This window comes from Schistocerca nitens, chromosome 5 (genome assembly GCF_023898315.1).
Source record: "Schistocerca nitens isolate TAMUIC-IGC-003100 chromosome 5, iqSchNite1.1, whole genome shotgun sequence".
NCBI classification, from domain to species: domain Eukaryota; kingdom Metazoa; phylum Arthropoda; class Insecta; order Orthoptera; family Acrididae; genus Schistocerca; species Schistocerca nitens.
Window position 1 is genome coordinate 132,741,902 of NC_064618.1, and position 21,269 is coordinate 132,763,170.

General features: G+C 39.5%; 1 protein-coding gene and 1 pseudogene across 2 annotated transcripts in view; one reads left to right on the plus strand and one right to left on the minus strand.

Annotated features, from left to right (window-relative positions):
- Positions 1 to 21,269, plus strand: part of LOC126259539 (L-asparaginase-like) — a 419,333-nt gene that overhangs the window by 303,948 nt on the left and 94,116 nt on the right. For both annotated transcript variants that reach the window (XM_049956415.1, XM_049956414.1), the window contains exon 4: positions 19,176 to 19,301. In XM_049956415.1, coding sequence (XP_049812372.1) covers positions 19,176 to 19,301 — 126 coding nt within the window. The remainder of the gene's footprint in view (positions 1 to 19,175; positions 19,302 to 21,269) is intronic.
- LOC126261222 (5S ribosomal RNA) lies at positions 10,327 to 10,444 on the minus strand (annotated as a pseudogene).

Sequence of the window (21,269 nt, forward strand, 5' to 3'; positions counted from 1 at the left end):
GATCCAACTCCTGACAGAGTGCTTCAACTGGGGCTGATCATGCCGCACGAAAGCAGGCACCAGCCCAACATTGGTATGGGACGTTGCAGAGGCTTTTTTCACCAGGTCACACTCTATACTATAGCCCTGATCCCTATCAATACTGTTTCCCACTCCACCCACTATCATCACATGATCCTGCTTTGTGAAACTCTTGCACAAGGAACCTATATCGTCTACCACATGGCTAAGACATGCACTTGGCTTGAAAAACTTCGTCACCTGGTACCTGTCACCTAATTTTTCCTGCAAAATCTGGCCCACACCTCTTCCATGGCTGCTACCAAGCAAGAGAACTTTCCCCTTACTTTCTACTTTTTTGGAAACAGTTGTTTCCTAGTGAGATTCTGTTGCATCTTAACTACATCTACTTCCACTGGAGTCTCTTCCTTACTTAACTGTGGTAGCAAGGCAAATCTATTGGTTGTGCCAATTGGGTAACTGTCAAGACACTGTCCTCTTTCCGTGACCCCTGTTCCCAGCCACCACTTCCCACCGCTGTTTACCCTCCTCCCCCCTTAACCTCTTCAGTTCCTCCCTCGCTCTGTCCAAATCAGCCTGAAGCGCTCTAATTTTCTCCTCCTGTTCAGTTATAATCCTGTCTCTTGAGCAAACCCTGCAAAAGAATGGAAGAGTCTCGTTTGCTTCCACAATCCCCACGCCGCTACAATTTCCCCAATGAAACCACTAGTCACAACAGCTGCACAAAACCCCTGAACTAACTTTCCTACTGCAGCTCACATACTTAGTATCCATGGTAGTTTGGAAATTAGTTAAGAGATTTACTAAGTGACAACGATAATATATTAAATACAAATGTAAAAGGACACTAAATATGTTTTGGAAACTAATATGTAAGTAAACTACTAGCAAATGCACTTAAATTTGTGGTATAACGCTAAATATGCACGTTCAAAAATCATGCCTAAACAGCCGAATGTAACCAAAACGTACTTTTTGCCATTACTGGAAGAATACGCAAATAAAAGAAAAACCTTTAATGGAAAGGTTGAAGAGCACACTAATGAACGTATTTAATCAGTTAATCTATAGCAAATGCACTTAAGATTGTGGTATAACGCTAAGTATGCACACTCGGAAAGTAAGTCATAGCCGCGAAATGTAAACAAAACGTAGCTGACTGCTATGCAGAGGACCACGGTTCAATTGACGGTGCTGCCAAGGATTTTTCGTTGGTAGAACAACTGAAACGGGCCCCATTCAGCCTCGCTATGCCAACAGAGCAGCTACTTGAATGAGAAGTAGCGGCTCCAGGGCTGCAAGAGGACAATCGCCAGGAGAGCTGGAGAGCGGTGTGCTGACTAGGACTGTTGATATTTTTAAAATATCGAGATTCCGATGTATATCGATATCAAAAAATATGCCATTATCTACCTTCGATATGTTGACAAAATGTATCCATACGTTGAAGGAAGAAATGTCGACATAGCAGCATATAAAAATTTGTACATTGTAACTATATCGCCGGTTCTATAGTTGTATGTTTAAGTACTAATTCATTATTAAATATTCTGTACAAAATCAACAAGCCAGCAGACTGCCCATCCGCCTTAGAGCAAGAACTGAAAGGACAACACACAATTTAAAAATCTGAAAGTTAACAGTGGGGCTTGGAGCAGATGAAGGGCTTGTGTTACAGTTACAATATTTTTTTGGTCGACTGTTGTGTTGTTAATTAACAACTGCGCAAATGGCGCACTGTCATGCAATATTTAATTCCAGTTAACATCTCATACCTTATTTTCTTAATTTGTCATTGGCTACAAGTCGAAATAAAGCTTTTTTCACGCTGATGTAAGTAAATTGCGTGGTGAAACTAAATGTTTCAGTTTCTGTTGGTAGCGCCTAGCACCAATTACGTCAGCCATTTCCGCTCACACGTCTCCACCCGCCGCGAAGACCAATCTTGTCATTTAGATTTTTGTCCATAATTTTCAGCAACTGTTTTTGAAGAATGCCGATGTGAGGAAATAGGACATTACTTGCGCTAAAATTGTTTTTAACGCAATTAGTTACTACAGATTCAAAAGAACAGTTTCAAACATTTGCCGAGAAGTGCGAAAAAAATAATATTATGAAATAAAAATATCGGCACTCGATATTGCCATTTCGATACCGATATATCGGGGAGGAAATATCGCAGATAATAAGTGTGTGTGTGTGTGTGTGTGTGTGTGTGTGTGTGTGTGTGTGTGTGTGTGTGTGTGAAGCTTTTGCTTGATCCACATAACATCCAGACCAACTGTCTTTCAAATTTTACTCTGTTATCCTTTCCTAATTCTTGGTGCTCCTTTAATAGTTTCCTATTTTTGATTTTCCCTTTCGACATTATTTGATGTGCGATGTGGCTATCAGAACTATTTCCTATGGTGGTCCTTTTCGGAACATTGCTTTGCTGTTTCAGGAGTCTCCAAACTTTGACTAATTATTTTCAGTGCCAAGTTTTCTATCATTTTAATCGATTTCTATTGTCCGAGAAGAAATTTGTTTCCACTGCTTCAGCTACGTTGCTGAAAAGATTACCTTAAAATAAGTTACGGTATTCGGCGAAGTAGGGTGGCGAGATATGCCGTGGATGTAAGATGGTTGGTGTCTTAGCATTTGGTGCTAGTTTCATGAAGACAATTTGGTGTCCAGCAATTCTGCAAATTTCGAGTTTTAATTCATTGAGGACGGCGGTTCAAACCCGCATCCGGTGATCCACATTCAGATATTCGTGATTTCCCTAAATGGCTCTAAGGAAATACTGGGATGGTTCCTTTGAAAGGGAACGGCCTATTTCCTTCCCGATCCTTGACACAATCTGAGCTTGTGCTCCGTCTCTAATGACACCGATGTCGATTGGACGTTAAATCAAACCTTCCCACTTCTTCAGAATTAATTTAGATGCCTGACGAGCAACAAATATTCGACAGATTATTGGTTTACGGAGGCTCTTGGTGCTGAATTTGATGCAGGATTGTAAACTCACCTCAACCATTACAGTGTTAAATGGTGTGGATAACTTTGCATCGTGGGTTAGAGTAAGACGAGTCATTAATACTCATTCCAATACTGTAGCTCCTTCTCATTTTTAGGATCATAGAGCCACAAAACTAGGGCTCCTGAAATTATCTGTCATGATCTACCTGTGTTTATTGTTAAAGTTTGGTTTCGATGGTGCGTCGACTGAGAATTCAGTATCACATGGTTTGCAGTGGGTCCAGTTACTATTTCTAGAGTGTGAATTTCTGTAGTTTTCTGCTTGGGACCCAAATGTGTAATATGTGCTCTGTCAGTGATACCTGCCACCCATGAATAGACGCCGGCCTCTGTGGACGAATGGTTCTAGGCGCTCCAGTCCGGAACCGCGCTGCTGCTACGGTCGCAGGGTCGAATCCTGCCTCGGGCATGGATGTGTGTGATTACATCCCGACATGGAAATCCCAGAGTTATCAACAGCGGTTACCTCTTGTGACAAAATTCTGAATGTGACTCAAGGCCATAATCCAGTATTAATCCAGTTCCTGACTGGAGTTGTCACAGTTGTTTGCGATGGGAAACATGTTTGTAAACAAAAACATTTCTTACACATATTTATACGTGAGTATATCGCATAATATTAATTTCGGCATTAAGCTTATATCAGGTGATTCAGGTGCTGAAGGAGAACAACACCAAATGACTGTTGTTTAGCATTTATTTATTGACCGACACATACAAAACAATTGAAAAAGATGATTGTTTCAGTTGTTCACAGCAACCTTTATTGAAAACCAAATTTTATTTGTGACATCTCATGGCGAAATATATGCAAGTTTTTCATGTATAATACTTCTTATTTTTCGTCATCAGTAGTTTTCTAAAGTAAGGTTGGTTTGCAGCAGTACGCCATTCCACTCTCCTGTTGCCTTCCTTTATCACAGGGATCTCCAAAATATTTTGGACAAGTGACTCCTTTTCCAAAATGAACTGTTACCTCAGACCCCCATGGCCAAATTACCTACTTTTAAGATCAACCCCCTTATTCATAATGGTCCGCTAACTTAAAACAGCTGCTACAGAGTGTTATTTTTCATTCTGACTTAGGTCAATAGAAGACAGAGTGAGAATTAGCAATGCTTTAAATTGGCAGACTATTATGAATAAGTGGGCTATCTTTAGTTTTTTCCTATTGATACAAAATACCTAGGTACTAAGGTACCAATTGGAAATCTTTGCACTTGGTTAACTGAGTATAGTTGACTTCATTTTCTCATCAAAATATAACAAAATAAAAAGAAATACAATTCAGTAAATATCAAGTTTAATTTATAATGATTATAACAAATTAAGTACTTAAAGAATCTTAAGTGGGTAGGAAATTATAATTAAAAAAGGAATTAATTGGCAAAGAGAAAATAAAACATTCAGTGTGATGGATGAACCTGGTGACTAACTACCAATCTAGCTACATCCGATTCAATATTGGTGAGTTGCAGCCTTAAATCTCCACGTTAGTTGATTTTCAAACGGTTTCTTTGTTTCGTCAAAATGTTTGTTACCACACTGAAGCTTTTTCAACTAGGTATGATGATGGAAAAGCGATAAGGTATTTTTCAGCAATGTTCCACAATGTAGGATACTGTGTTTCAATGTTTCGTTGCAACCAGAATTCTGATAGCCTTGGTTGAACTTCTGCTTAAGCTCTTCGTCTGTGCTGATGGTAATCAACTCTTCTTGCATTATCACATTGGCTTCTTCTATGGCTGTGGTATTGTACGGATTTATTATCCATTGAGGAATTTGTAAATTTAAAAGTTCCTCAAACCTCTCCGTAAAATCCTTGTGTAATGCGTCCAAGTGAGTGACATATAATAAAATGTCATCATCTTGAAGCATTTCTGGTAATTTTGACAAATGCGGAAACTGCGAATATTCTTTTCTGCCTAAATGTTGTTTATAAAGGATTAGTTTACCCACGAAGGTCGATATTATTGATTTTGTTTTTATCAAGTTAAGATCCCCACCCTGCACTTGCAAATTAACTTTGTTGAACATTCCAAAGCTATCAGTTAAGTAATAAATATCTGTTTTACAATTGTTCAGTTTTTCTTTCAAATTCGGATCTTTTCCTTGTAAAAACTCCAACACAGATTCAAAAATGGCTGAAAATCTTTCTAGGCAAGAGCCTCTTGATTGCCAGCGAACTTCAGTGTGCAGAAGTAATCGAGTAAAGACTTCGTCGTTTTCCTCACATAGCTGAGCAAATAACAGAGAGTTCAAAGAATTGCTTCGAATCTTGTTGATAGCATTTATTACATATTGAAAAGACTTATGCAATCTAGGACTCAGCTTTTTTGCTACTAAATGCTGCCTGTGAATCACGCAGTGAATGACCAGTACATCAGGCAGTTGTCGCTTTAAGTGAGCTATAAAACCACGATGACGACCAACCATAGACGGTGCACCATCAGTCGCAACAGAAACACTGTTCTTCCATGGAATATCCTAACAACAGAGCTTCATTGCCGGGTAATGCAGACTCGTCCAACTGGAGAGAGAATCTGTTGGTCTGTAATAACTTGCATAAAATGTTTTCCACATCGCGTCCCATCTCGTCTATGCGTCTCTGAACGGTGTTATTGCTCAAAGGTATTCTCTTTAAAATATCATGAGCGGGTTTGTGCAATACATTGTTAAGGACCTCCGCAATGGCTGGTAAGATAAGCTGCTCTCCAATTGTGTGGGGTTTCCCCGACTACGCTATTAGTAAAGATATATTATAGGACGCTCGTAAACCATCATCGTCTTTAATAGATGATGACGCAAACATAGATCTTATGGATGGCCTTTTGTCTAGTTTTTCTTTAAGTGCTTGAAAAAATGACAAGGGCTTACTTTTTTTGTCAGCATGTACTCTTGATAAGTGGCCATCCATTTCTGAAGGCTTCATGGCATCGTTACTGACTACTTTTTCACATATGAGACACATCGGCAAGTGTTCATTTGATGGAGATGCAATAAATCCGAACTTCAAGTAGTCCAAACTGTATTGTCTGCATTTTTTTTCGTGTCCGCCATCATAAAACTCTCAGTAATCCTGCAAATAAAAAACTACTTAAATAAAAAACAATAATAAACTGTTAAATTTGCACACTATCTTATTTTTATCACACCCAGGTAATGGATTCTTGTTAGGTATTACTGACTTACTCATTGATAAACTTTGATACCTATATAAGGTAAGTAACTATAGTAGGTAATTAGGTATAGAAAATTCGTATTAGGTAAGTATACCTATCAGCATAAGAACGAAAACCAAAGCAAACTGAACACTTCAAAGTTTAGGTACCTACCTACTTAACAACTTAAGTGTAAGTAATTTTTATAAATACTTTTATGCCTACCTATTTAAAATATGTTGTATGTTGTGTTTACAACTTTTTCAGTCACTTTACTTCACTTAATTTAGCTATGTAATAACTTCGTAATCTCTTGAAATAAATGAGTACTTATATGAGTTATCATCGTTCAAGCTCCAACGAATTTCAAAACGCAAATGAACTTTCAACTTAAGTGCAAGCTCGTTATATAGTAAAATATCAGGAACATGTTTAGACTTGATCATGAATTCGTTCGTGTTAAATCGCGTAAGCGTCAAATACAGAGCCAGTCAAAATGCGCCTGAAAGACGTACGCTCGAACTCATTATCTTGCACAAACTTGTCCACACAGACTTGCCGAGTTTTTCATCTTGTACGAACTTGAAACTTTACATTACTACAACAATGCTATTTCCTACAAAAATATTAATTATTCTTAGTACACGTAACCAACATAAACAATACAGTACCTACCTATCTTGAAAGTTTTAAATAAGAACTTGTGTTAATTTAATAGTGGTCTATTTTTAGACCTCGTCGACCCCCAAAATCAGTTTTCGTTTATGTCGACCCCTAGGAAACCAATATCGACCCCAAGGGATCGATGTCGACCACTTTGGGAATCCCTGCTTTATCACTTCCGCATACATAGCGCAACATATGGCACTCGTAATCTGTAGCATGTATGACTTCCTTGAGTATCTTTGGCGATTTCTTCCTTCAATAGCTCGTTCCGCTGTTATTCAAGTGACGTTATTGTGTCTTAAAATGTACCTACGGGTTTGTCTCTTCTTGTCTGGATGTTCCTCCAGAGAGACCTGGTTTCCCGTACTCCCCTCAGTACAACTCCATAATACTTAAGTAGGTTGGTTGGTTGATCTGGAGGTGGTTGGTTGATCTGGGGAAGGAGACCAAACAGTGAGGAGGTCATCGGTCCCATTGGATTATGGAAGGATGGGGAAGGAAGTCGGCCGTGCTCTTTCAAAAGAACCATCCCGGCATTTGCCTGAAGAGATAGGGAAATCACGGAAAACCTAAATCAGGATGGCTGAACGCGGGTTTGAACCGTCGTCCTCCGGAATTCGAGTCCAGTGTGCAGAACACTGCCCCACCTCACTAGGTCTATATACTTATTCAGCAATTAGTGTTTAATAGATGTGAAGATAACTGCTGTGAAGTATCTTAAACGGGTTATCTTTTGTCATTATTTTGTGGTTTTGATGGAGGATAAAAAAGTATTTAAATATGAAGCAGTTTACTTGATTACTGCGTCATGTTTGGTAATATAGCATTTGGGATTCCTTACATCTCCTTTCACCGCCGTATTTCTGCATCTACAATGTTGCCCACGAAATTCCAGGGTCACGAAGGGGGCATGCAACTAACGTCAATTCAGCACAAAGTACATGACTATATGTTTGAATATGCCAGTGATTCTGCATACTCTATACAATTAAAGAGAATGCAGCGAGCTTCTCGTCCAAAAATCGAATTTGAATGTTGGTTATTCGTCGGAAGATCGTGTTATGTCTCATATAAGACTAAGAAACATCTACAGTGAGGTAACAATAGTCTTGGGATAGCCACATGCACATATACAGATGGCGGTAGTATCGCTTACACGAGGTATGAAATGGCAGTGCATTGGCGGACCTGCCATTTGTATAAAGGTGATTCATGTGAAAAGGTTTCCGATGTGATTATGGCCGCACGACGGGAATTAAGACTTTGGACGCGGAATGGTAGTTGGAGTTACACGCATGAGACATTCCATTCCGGAAATCGTTAAGACAATTCGATATTCCGAGATCTACAGTGTCAAGAGTATGTCGAGAATACCAAATTTCATGCATTACCTCTCACCATGGACAAGGCAGTGTCCGACGGCTTTCACTTAACGACCGACAGAAGTGGCATTTGCGTATAGTTATCAGTACTAACAGACCAACAACTCTACGGAAAATAACCGCAGAAATCAATGTAGGACGTGAGACGGACGTACCCGTTAGGACTGTGCGGCGAATTTGGCGTTAATGGGCTATGGCAGCAGATGTCCGACGCGAGTGCCTTTGCTAACAGCACGACATCGCCTGCAGCGCCTCTCCTGGGGCCGTGAAATTATCTGTTGGACCATAGACGTCTGGTAAAACGTGACGTGGTCAGATGAGTCCCGGTTTCAGTTGGTAAGAACTGGTGATACTGTTAGTGTGCCGCAGGCCCCACGAAGCCATGGACTCAAGTTGTCAACAAGGCACTGTGCAAGCTGGTGGTGGCTCCATAGTGGTGTGGGCAGTGTTTATGTCGAATGGACTGGGTCCTATAGTCCAGCTGAGCAACACTGACTGGAAATGGTTATGTCTGGATACTTGGAGACCATTCCCAGCCGTCCATGGACTTCATGTTCCCAAACAGAGGAGGAGTTTTTATGAATGACAGTGCGCCATGTCACTGGACCACAGTTGTTCGTGATTTGTTTGAAGAACATCCTGTACAATTCGAGCGAATGATCTGGTCACCAAGATCACCCAACATGAATCCCATCTAACATTTATGGGACATAATCGAGAGGTCAGTTCGTGGACAAAATCCTACAGCGGCAACATTTCCGCTACAGAGGCAGCATGGCTCAATATTTGTGCAGGGGACTTCCAACGACTTGTTGAGTCCATGACACGAGAGTTGCTGTAGTACGCCAGGCGAAAGCAGATCTGATACGATATTGGGAGGTATCTCATGACTTTTGACATCTCAACGTATGACTGTAATGTGATTGTGGAATAGATAGGTTCAGGAAAGTCATATTTATCAACAACAGAATGCCCAGTGACTACACGACAAAGGATGGCAACAAGTCGTCTTTTCAGACGTTCTGGTTCTGCGTACAGCGTCACGATGGAAGTATTCGTGTGTGGAATCTCTGAGAACGGACGAACGTTGCCTGAACGCATTCGTCGTCCTCATACGGGTCTAGCATCTGGAGTGATGGTATTGGCCGCCACTGGGTACGCAAAAAGATCGCCTCTAGTTCCCACAGCCGGTAATTTCGATAGCGGGCGTTAAATTTCTGGAGTGCGATGGTCGGTGGCTGTGCCCTGTCTTCGGGGTCTCTGTGACATTATCTTTAAAAAAATAAAAAAGAAACACACACAGTGCCGCATGCTGCCCTTGATGGCCTGACCTACATCGATAAGAACTGTTGCCCTGGTCAGCACAATCTCCAGCTGCCTTACTGATTGAAAACGTTACGCAAGTCACCACAGTTGATGAACTCAGGCAGAGTGTTGAAGCAGCACGGAATTTCATACCCACATGTCGTTCAAGCACGCAATGGGGGGAGGGCGGACGAGACGCCTACTTGTCATCACGGATTTCTTAGTTTTATCGCGTATGCAGCGCTTGACCAGAAACAAAAATGGAGAAGTGGGAGCTCAAGATGGTCAAGCGTTTAGAAAAAATTGTATTTTTCGCGGGCCGAGGCACCAGCCACTTAGGGTAGGATCCAAGCAGCGGTTGGCGCAACGGTAAGAGCACAAAACGGTAATCCGAAGGTCGTAGACTCGAGTCCCGACTCGAATCCCTTCGAGCGAATGATTTGGCCACCCACATCGCCTGACATGAATCCCATCGAAAATTTATGGCGCATAATCCAGAGGTTAGTTCGTGCAGAAAATCCTGCACTGGCAACACTTCGCAGTTATGGACGACTGTAGAGGGAGCGTGGCTCAATATTTCTGCAGTTGACTTGCACGACTTGTTGTTGAGCCATACCACTCCATCCTGATGGGAGGATGCAGATAGGAGGGGCGTGGGGTCAGCACACCGCTCTCCCGGTCGTTATGATGGTATTCTTGACCGAAGCCGCTACTATTCGGTCGAGTAGCTTCCTCAATTGGCATCACGAGGCTGAGTGCACCCCGAAAAATGGCAACAGCGCAAGGCGGTCTGGATGGTCACCCATCCAAGTGCCGACCTCGCCCGACAGCGCTTAACTTCGGTGATCTCACGGGAACCGGCGTATCCACTGCGGCAAGACCGTTGCCGTTGTTGAGCCATACCACGTCGTATTCCTGCACTACGCCGGGCAAAAGGAGGTCCGACACAATATTAGGAGGTAGCCCATGACTTTTGTCCTCTCTCTCTCTCTCTGTGTGTGTGTGTGTGTGTGTGTGAGAGAGAGAGAGAGAGAGAGAGAGAGAGAGAGAGAGAGAGAGAGCGAGAGAGAGAAATCCTAAAATTTGCCCTACCGTACACTCGAAATTATACTTTTTATTAAAATATGCCAAATACGGGACAACAGACGACAATTGGTGATGTTGTCTGATTAAATAAGATAAACGCCATCCTGAAACACCATAAGGATACCAATAACATAAATTTACTTATTGTAAGAATACGTGATGAAACTTGTAGGTGATTTTACGTTATTGACATTACAAATAAACCAAAGTATGAAGAAAGTAATCCACTTGTATACATCACAATATGCTATAGCACTTTCTGGAAATTAATACCAACAGGCAACGTATGCTATGAAGACAGTACCGGCCTTTCTGGATCGAGGATTCAAAAAACGGTTTAAGAGTACGCGGCAAAATATAGGAATGTCGTCATATGTTCGCCAAGCCTGGGAAACTGACAACAGCCTTTTACAAAATTTGTCACTGATGTGACGAAACCGTACGCCCAGGAAAACGAATTTCTCCTATTAATTGACTTGTGGAGAAGACAAACAAATCCATAGTTGCACGACGAGTTTTTCCAAGATGAAGTATTGCCAGCGTGCAGTATTAACGTGATCACATCAAAATGGACTGCACTAGTACATCCATACGTCAGGTAAAGAATTTGAGCAAAAATCTTCAAAACTGCTCATCGAAAGAGAAAAAGAAACCACATCCCGAAAAGACTGCATCAAAATAGATTCCATTGCTATGCGTTAAGCGTGGGTTTTTGCGGGACTGTGTAATGAGAGCGAATCTTTTATGAATGTAAATCAAGTTTGCTTTTCTATAAAAGAAACTTAGAAGAACCACGTAATTGTAAAAATGCCGCGTTTATAACATATGAAGGATGCCGAGTAAATGACGGCTTTTCCTATTTTTTTTTCTTTATTTTCAGCTAATAACACACCAGCACGTGTAACTCATCAACTGTAAAACAATAAAAGAAGTTACCGCGTACGCCTTATAATACCACCCTAGAAATTTATTTCCAATCTCAAATTTTCCTTTGCATTTCCTTCTCATGACCTTTATGAAAACATTAATGAACAGAAAATACTGAGCTTTCTTTCGATTTATCTGTAAGTAATGTAAAAATTCAAAATAAAAAGTTTCCGCGTAGGGGCTCGACCCCACGACACTCGGATTCCCGTTGTGCCCTCTATCTACTTGCGTCAACATGAAAACTACGTTAACTTAAATGGCCGTTTTCTCGCCATACCCACACCAAAAATACTATTTTCCCTAAACGCTGACCAAGCCCTGCACATACCATATATTTGGGCAAAATCGGTGATGGTGAGTAGGTGTGGCCCCTGGTCAGGTTGACTCGATGCCCAACCGGACTGGAGCCGTTATTCCTATTACTACAGGCGTCAACTGCGTTTGCTAAATTCCTGACCCTCTACTCCCTGAATCACCTACAAATTTCATCACGTATCCATACTATAAGTAAATTGTCGTTATTTGCTTCCCTTCCTGGTATTTCAGGACATTTATCGAACCCAGTACTGCCATTGGTTCTGCTGCCCTCTTACGTAATCCGTCAACATGAGTCATTGCCGTCTGCTATCCCGTATTTGGCATATTTTTCTTAAAGTAACATTTTGAAAGTACTGTAAGGCAAGTTTTATGATATGTAATTCGACTCTACGTTTCAGTACCCTTGACTTTTAATCGGCTGTGAACGTCTATTTAAGTTTTACTCACGACAGGCTCCGGCTCTGAGGTAGAAATCGACCAACTCGCTGCATTTGGAGACAAAAACAAATGTTTTGTACTGCGCACCTAGGCCACACATTTCCAACAACCAGTCTGATCGTTCAGTAGTATTCTGAGCGCTCTGCTGTGGATATGGTAGACAACGTGGTCATAACGAGTTATTTAGTGAATCTGTATTCCATTTCTTTGGAGTTGTCATGGCTGATGAATGTGGTAAGCGAAACATTCACACTAGGAAATCAGACACATAATTTGCAGGATACACGCATTCATCTAGTGCAGGAGTGGCTAACGTTTTCGGCAGGCGGGCCAAGTTTTTGAGGGGGGATTTCCCTGTGGCCTCATTACCTATTTTTGTTTTCTGAACCAAAACAAGCACGAAATATTAATTTATTTTTTAAAGAAAATAAAACAAATCTGAGGAAAGAATATTTACTTTACTCTAGAATGAAATACAGCGTTAGGGGGATTTCTGGCTCTGTTTGACTGAACTGTGCGTCAGTGTTGATGTCAACTGAAGTTGTTGATACAAGCAATGACTTTCCCAGATGAACATTTGTAGTTAGTGTTGTCATTTGATATAATTCATTCTACTGAAAAGCTGTTCGCACACGTGTTTCCAAATATTGAAATCATTTTTAAAACATGTTTGTAAAATGCTGGATATTCCAGCTTGCTCAAATATATTTTATCGAGCTTTTCGAAACCAACGCGATTAAATTTCTCTTTTAACTGTGCATCACAATGCATTATGCAGCATTCTATTTGTACATGTCCCATTAGTGAACTCATATCTACAGAGAAAGGCGTAGCAAATACAGGAAAAAGCAGACGATGTTTATTAAAATCTTGAAATCGATTTTAATTCGTACTTCAAATCAGATATCAAAGAAGCGTATTTAATCGCTGCCCCCACCCCCCCCCCCCACCCCCCTCTGCTGTGTTACGTCCGATTACATTGACATTATAGGACAATGTGCGAAGGTTTTTCTTCGTTACTGTTCCCAACCCAAGATCATGCATGTCATTAATCAGCTGATCTTTTCCTTGGAGTCGAGTATCAACGTCATTTAGGTGGCTAGTTATATCGATAAAGAACGCAAAGTCGGAAAGCTATTTTTTATCTTCGAACTGCAGGAGCCTATTTGACTTACTTTCAAAAATGATTGTATTTCTTGTTTCAGATCAAACACTCTTTTCAACATTTGCGCACAGGTCAGCCATGTTCTGTGTAATACGAAATGTTGTCATGCTCTGAACGCAAAGAGTTAAGAAATTCTTGGAATTGGTAATGATTCAATCCTTTCGGCTTAATAAAGTCCATTGTTTTGACAACTACCTTCATAAATGGTGCATTTTGAGGGACTTTGCACATAAATTCTCTTGATAAATAATGCAATGAAAGTTTAGTATCGACGTATGGCGGACTTTTCGGGCCTCCTTTTCAATAAACTGATTTAAACTTCGTGTTTCCCACCCATTGCTGGAGCACCATCTGTTGTAAGCCCCAATAGGTTGTTAAGATTTAACGAAAAGCGGCTTACTTTCGATATAACTGCCTCCAACAAATCTCGTGACGACGTCGTGGTATCCTTAAGTGGATACAACGCCACTAATTCTTCTGTTTTGTTAAAATGGCCGTCAACACCGCTAACATAAATCGCCACTTGGGCAGTATCCGCCATATCTGTGCTTTCATCCAAAGCTAGAGAATGAAATATAAATTCAGATGCACGATTTTTTAAATTATCATCAATTTATCTTCCAGTGCCGCCCTCACGTCTAGTAATAGGTTTACGAGATGGGCTTATTTTTTTTTTAATCCTTTTTCTTTTCGTAACACACTATTTCAACGATGGTCTCTAAGCATTCCTTAACCATTTCGCCATCTGAATATGGCCTTGATCCCCCCCCACCCAGTATCATAGCTACTGCACAACTCGCTTTCACGTAACACGTTGACTCTGAATTCGCCCATGTAAATATCTGCTGTTGAGCAGAAAGTTCCCTTTTTAAGTCGTTTGCTTGGTCGTTTCGAAATTGTCCCATGTTCTTATCGAAGAAAAAAAATAGTTTACAGTCCATTTGTCCTGAAAAGATCTCAGCTCCTCTGTATCTTTCCACTTCTTAGGTCGTACTTGTTTACTAGTTGACACCATACCAAATTTACGCCTTAAACTGAAACAGACTTTTTTTTTTTACGAAAGTCAGAAGCTGACAAAGAGACCGCACGGTAATCGTAGTTTTGTAACTTTTTGTATATATGGTATATGCACTTCAGAAACAAATATGTTACGGTACCTAAAGTAGTTAGATACAACTATCAAAAATTCCCTACAAAATCTACTTTAAAAGTACCTCAAAGTTGTTCAACACAGTAAAGCAAGTTAACTCTTTTGATGGGCTGTGTGGCTCTGGCAGGATGCCCAGCTGCGACATCAGTGGCACTCGAATCCCTGTTATGATAAATTTTTAAGCAGTTTCATGTTCCCTGGGAATTTCCATGAAGCTTAGGCTACATGGAGATGGGGAAAAAATTAATATGTAATGTTTTCTTTCTTATAAAGAAACAGTCATCATCTGCTTTGGGCCTTTGTCCCACTGCAATGTGGGGTTGGCCTTGTTATTATGGATTTGGCAATGTTAGCATCGGAGGATGGCCGGATGCCCTTCCTGTCACCACCACGTACCTCCCGGGACAGAATTAGTGTACCCCAGCTGTCTGCATTGAGTGTAAGCTGTGAAATAGTGCAAATGTGTTCAAATGTTTGCGAGTCGTGTAACTGAGGCAGAACATGGGGACAAGCCCAGTATTCACCTAGGAGGATGTGGAAAACCCTCTAAAAACCACATCCATGCTGGCCAGCATACCAGCCCTCATCATGAATCATCCGGTTGGATTCGATCTGGGGCTGGCGCACCTGCCTGAGTCCACGAAGCAATGAATTAACATTCTCGGCTAATCTGGTGGGTCTGTATCAAGAAATAGTGTTTAGGTATTTATATCTGCAATGAAAACTGGATTTTTGAGTGTGATATGCAATTATAAATAAGAAGACCTGCATTTTTCACAAAAATGACAGTTAAATATTTGCTAATTAGCATATATTTATATGAAATACGTGTTCAAACTGCCCAAAGGATACATTTCCAGTGGATGAGCACTACCTACGGATTATGGCTCAGAGGAACCCTGGCAGCAACACCACCATGTTGATTAATGCTTTTCGTGCAGCCACAAGGACATTGTATTACGATTCAAACTGTGCGCACTAGGCTGCATGATGAGCAACTTCACTTCCGGCGTCCATTGCAAGGTCCATCTTTGCAGCCCTGACACAATGCAGCATGGTACAGATGGTCCCAACAACATGCCAAATGGACTGCTCAGGATTGGTGTCATGTTCTCTTCACCGACGAATGTTGCATATGCCTTCAACCAGACAATTGTCAGAGATGTGTCTGGAGGCAACCTGGTCAGGCTGAATGCCTTAGGCACACTGCCCAGTGAGTGCAGCAAGGTGGAGGTTCCCTGCTGTTTTGGGGTGACATTATGTGGGGCCGACGTATGCCACTGGTGGTCATGGAAGGCGCCGTAACGACTGTACGATACGTGATTGACATCCTCCAACCAATAGTGCAACCATATCGGAAGCATATTGGCGAGGCATTTGTCTTCATGGACTACAAAGCGCACCCCCATTGTGCACATCTTGTGAATAACTTCCTTCAGGATAATGACATTACTCGACTAGAGTGTCTACGATGTTCTCTAGACATGAACCCTATTGAACATGCCTGGGATAGATTGAAAAGGGCTGTTTAAGGACAATATGATTCACCAACCACTCTGAGGGATCTATGCCAAATCACCATTGAGGAGTGGGACAATCTGGACCAACAGTGCCTCGATGAACTTGTGGATAGTGCCATGATGAATACAGGCATGCATCAATGCAAGAGGACGTGCTACTGGGTAGTAGAGCTGCCGGTGTGTACAGCAGTCTGGACCACCACCTCTGAAGGTCTCACTGTTTGGTGGTACAACATGCAATGTGCGGTTTTCATGAGCAATGAAAATGGCGGAAATGATGTTTATGTTGATTTCCATTCCAATTTTCTGTACAGGTTCCGGCGCTATCAGAACCGAGATGATGCAAAACTTCCTTTGATGTTTGTAGATCACTACTGGGAAATTTTGAGCTATTTTCATGGAAAGTGGAATCTTTAGTGTGCTATCTGTGAGACAGCAGATAGCAGTCAATAATCTGTGGTGACCTCAGTGCAGATTTTTTAAAGGATTCTGATAGGAAAAATAATCTAGAAACCTTATTTAGTTTTGTCTCAGTAATTAACTTTCCAACACAGGCAGATAAAGATAGTAGGACCCTAACTGGTAGTGTTTTCTTTGATGAAGCTCAAAGTCATAAAATTACTGTTTACCCAGCAACAAATGCTCTCCCTGATCATGATGCACAGTTAGTTAGGATAAATAACGTAGTGCCTTAAAGTATGGCATACAACAAACAGATTTAGTTCTTTTTACAGATGACATTAGTACTGTAATCAGTCCAAGCACACCTACAGAAACAGAAGAAATAGTGAACTAAGTTCTTAAAAATATCATTGACTGTTTTTCCCCCCCAGTATGCAAACCAAATGGATTGCAAAAGTACGTCATGAGACGAATAAACCGTAATTCTGCAATTCCTCAATCTTAAAAAGACACAACATATTCAGTTCTGCATATCTAGAGGTACTATACCAGTGGTAAGAGTAACACATGGTGAGGAAATAATAAAAAGATAGAAACTTCAAACTTCTTAGGGGTCCATATTGATGAGAATTTACATAGAAAAAAAAACACATTTTGGAACTCCTAAAATGGCTTGGTTCAGCCACATATACATTTAGAATCATTGAAAATCTTGGGGAGAGACAAATCAGTAAGTTGACAAATTTTTCATATTTTCATTCAGTAATGTCATGTGGAATAATGTTGTAGGGTAACTTATCTTTAAGAAAGGAAGTATTCATTGCTCAAAAATGTGCTGTTAGAATATTATGTGGTGATCCCCAACATCATCTTTTAGACAACTGTGAAGGAGTTGAGCAGTCTGACTACTGCTTCACAGTATATTTATTCTTTCGCGAAGTTTGTTGTAAGTAATCCACTACAATTCAAAAGGGATGATGATGTACATAATTACAATACCAGGAGGAAAAATAACATTCATTGCTCCACTCTAGCACAAAAAGGGGTGCACAATGCTGCAACAAAATCACAGACAGGAAAAGAAAATATGATAGCAAATTGAGAAAGTTCCTCCTTGACAACTCATTCTATTCTGTAAAAGAATTTCTCTTACTGTAAGTGTAAAAAGTGGTGGTTAGGAATTAACTAAGGAATTACTAACTCACATCTGTATATATCTTTTCTTTTTGGAAAAAAGTCCTTAGAAATGTTCAGAATGTAACTGTATGTACAAATTAATGTGAATTTAAAATGGCTCATTCCACATCATTACTATTTGTCATGCAAAATGATCCATGGAACACATAACTAACTAATAACCAGCTGGTGTTTGAACAACTAACTTCTGGGAGCAATCATTAGCCCATTATCACCTATTATGAAACAAATATCAGCTGTAATGTAGGGAATCTCGAGAAGCTACAATCAAATGTAGAAGAAATGTTCTAGCTACAGGCACAGGAACAAGCTGGAAAAAGTGACACTAACATTAGATTTCAGGACCATGGATTCTTTCACCTAGCAAAAGAAAGGAAATGTTTAAGGGACATGAGACTTGTATAAATGAAATATAAAAGTGATCCAGGGCAGAGATGAAGAGGTAAAGCAGAATGAGAGAGAATCTGACAATGAATTATTAGCAAATGAGGGCACTGCATACAAACACCTGAGAAGACGGTATTGGCAGGTAGAGCAGTTCTAAAGTCAAAGATAAGGGAATGGCAGTCAAAAATAGATACAGTAATGTAAATGAAAAACACAATATTGTTTATGTTCTAGAGGATTAATTTATTCAGTTAACCAATTTTCAACAAATAAACAAAATAAATAAACTTACAGTTCCATCATCAGACCCTCACTGACTTTCATCGTCAAGTTACAGTAATTAGAAACATCATTGCAAAAGATGTGACTCTTATAGAGTGAGTCATTAAAATGAGTAAATGCTGTCTTTGACAGTGCAATGGTAACACAATTAAAAATACTAAAAGTTGAACAATAAATAAAGCAGACCAAGAAAACATTAACACTATACTTAAGAAACAGTGTCTATACAACAGTCTGATTTAATTAACAATTCCAGTAAAATAAAATTAGTACTTGACAAGAATACTAAAGAATAACTTGAAAAGATATTACATCAGGAAAGTGAAACAGAAAAGAATTTTAAAGATAGAATTGACAATTGTAACAACGGAATATACAGAGTACATAGGCAATCAGAATAATATACAATAAATAAATACACGAGACTGGGTGAATAGAAAGGAACAAGCAGTGTGGGAAGCACTGGAAAATTGAGAAGATTAAATGAAGTTAGAAAGAGGGGAATAATTGAGTTGTGGTTGATCATCTAATATTAAATCAGGACTGTGGGTAAGATATGTTTATTAATATGGCTTCTAGCAATAGTCTACATTCTGCACATTCTTAGTATGCACTTCACCTAATATGTTTGTGTTTTTCATGACATTTTCAATAATACTTTTAGTACACTATCATGATCTTTCCTAGTATCTAATTTTTAGCAAATTATATATGTATGAGTAACGTTTTTTCCTCTTCTTTTAACAGAATGAATACTCAAAATATGATGGATTTGTTGTGCTGCATGGAACTGACACCTTGGCATACACTGCATCAGCTCTGTCATTCATATTTGAGCATCTGGGGAAGACAGTTGTCATTACTGGTTCACAGGTATGAAAAATATATTCTTATTGCGCAATAAGTAATTTATTTTTTGTTTAGTGTCTTCCTCCTGTTTATTGTCTTTTTCTTCTTAACAAGAAAAGGAAACTCCAAGTATAAATATTCCACTTATGTACACATGAACAGGTATAGACAAGTCAGGACATGTAAAACTTTCAATTCTTTCTAGTTCGATAGCTCATGAAATTTATTGAGCCATTTTGCCTTCATCCCTGGTTATAGAAAATTGTACTAGTGTTTAGTCTTTCATTTTTTTAACTATAAATTGTTCTTCTTCTTCTTCTTCTTCTTCTTCAACAGTTGCATCATTTACTTATCAAATGAACGTTCAGAACTTTCAGTTCCTGTGTTTATGTTGAACAAAGAACACACTTTGCATTTTACATAATGTATTAACCTTGCAACATGTATCTACTTGATAGCTCTGTACATTGAATGGTGTGGAAAATATGTCGCAGTACACCTTTGAGCTGATATTAATCTGATGCAACTGCATATTTTACTCGAGTTATGACTTGGACTTCGACTTGGATAATAAAAGGTCTCTGATGTAAAGCAGATTAGCTCCATATAACAGTCACTGATTTATTCAAACCACACTTTGTAGGTGAACACTTAATTAAGGCTCAGGCGGCATGACCAGTGCGTGACCCTCTCTTGAGATCTACAGCTACATCTTTGTCCACAACTACAAACAATCTGCAAGCCTCCATATGGTGCATGGTGGAGGGTAACTTGTGCCGCCACTAGTAATCTCTTTTTCTGTCCCACTCACAAATAGTGCAGGTGAAAATTTGCATTAATCTAACATTTAAATCAGCACTTGACCTATCCACTTTAGTGTTTAAGTCAGCAGTAGCCTTCACCACCTCTTCCGTCTTGTATGTTAATAAAGACAGACAGTAAAAGTAATAATAAGTCTGCAATTAATCTTTTCTTGCTTCCAACTTTCACAGCTTGTAGACAATTCTGTTGGATAAACACAATAAACTTTTAATTGTAAAACCCACTTCTAATTACCCACAACACACACACACATAACCACCACCATCAAAGATAAATCAGTTTTGGTTAAATACAGCTCAAAACTGTTGATTCTATGCAAAGTAGTGTAATATTCCACTTATTAAGGGACTAATAACGAGTTAAATATTTAAAATAACAAACTCAGATGACAAACCTTTTTAACACATGTACATCATGAAGTAGTAAATTTTAAAAATTTAACAAAAAAGGATACATATTTTAGTTATGGTCATAGATACCCACCTGACTTTCGATCATGTCTTCCACAACAATCTGGGTTGTCGTATGTGATGACGAGTATTATTGGAATGGACCCTCTCCAACTTCTGATGTCTGTAAAGCAACCAACTAACTGTCTGACTGATGAACTGATGAGTGCTGCTGCTGTATATAAGTACATATGACAACCACTACTTTTTCTTACATTGGACATGATCAACATTAAAATTCCAAGCAATATTTGTGGAATTTTGGTAAAATATGTAGAAATTATGTTACTAAAAAATACAAGAAGTTTTTTGCAACCAAAACACATGTAGAAGTATCTATATTAGATTGAAAATTAATAAAATATACTATACAAGCAAAGACATAAAATTGATTTTAAATTACACACTAATTAATGATTGCATTTATTTAGTGACATTCAGACTGTTTGCTGTTCTCGAGTTTAACTAAACTGTATAGGTAGTTTTTGAAAGCATAGTTTAAAATCAAAGAAAATGTGAATTTATAAGGAGCAGCAAAATGAAAATCAGACAGATGGAAAAAAGTAAGTATACTGTTTGTTATTTCAAAAGTAATCACCATAACTGTAAATATGTTTATCCTGCTGTGAGACAAGTCTGTCAATGCCTTCATGGAAAAAATGTTTGCTGATGTTTGCAGAACCATGATTGTATGCAGGCACACACCTCTTTGTGTGAAGAC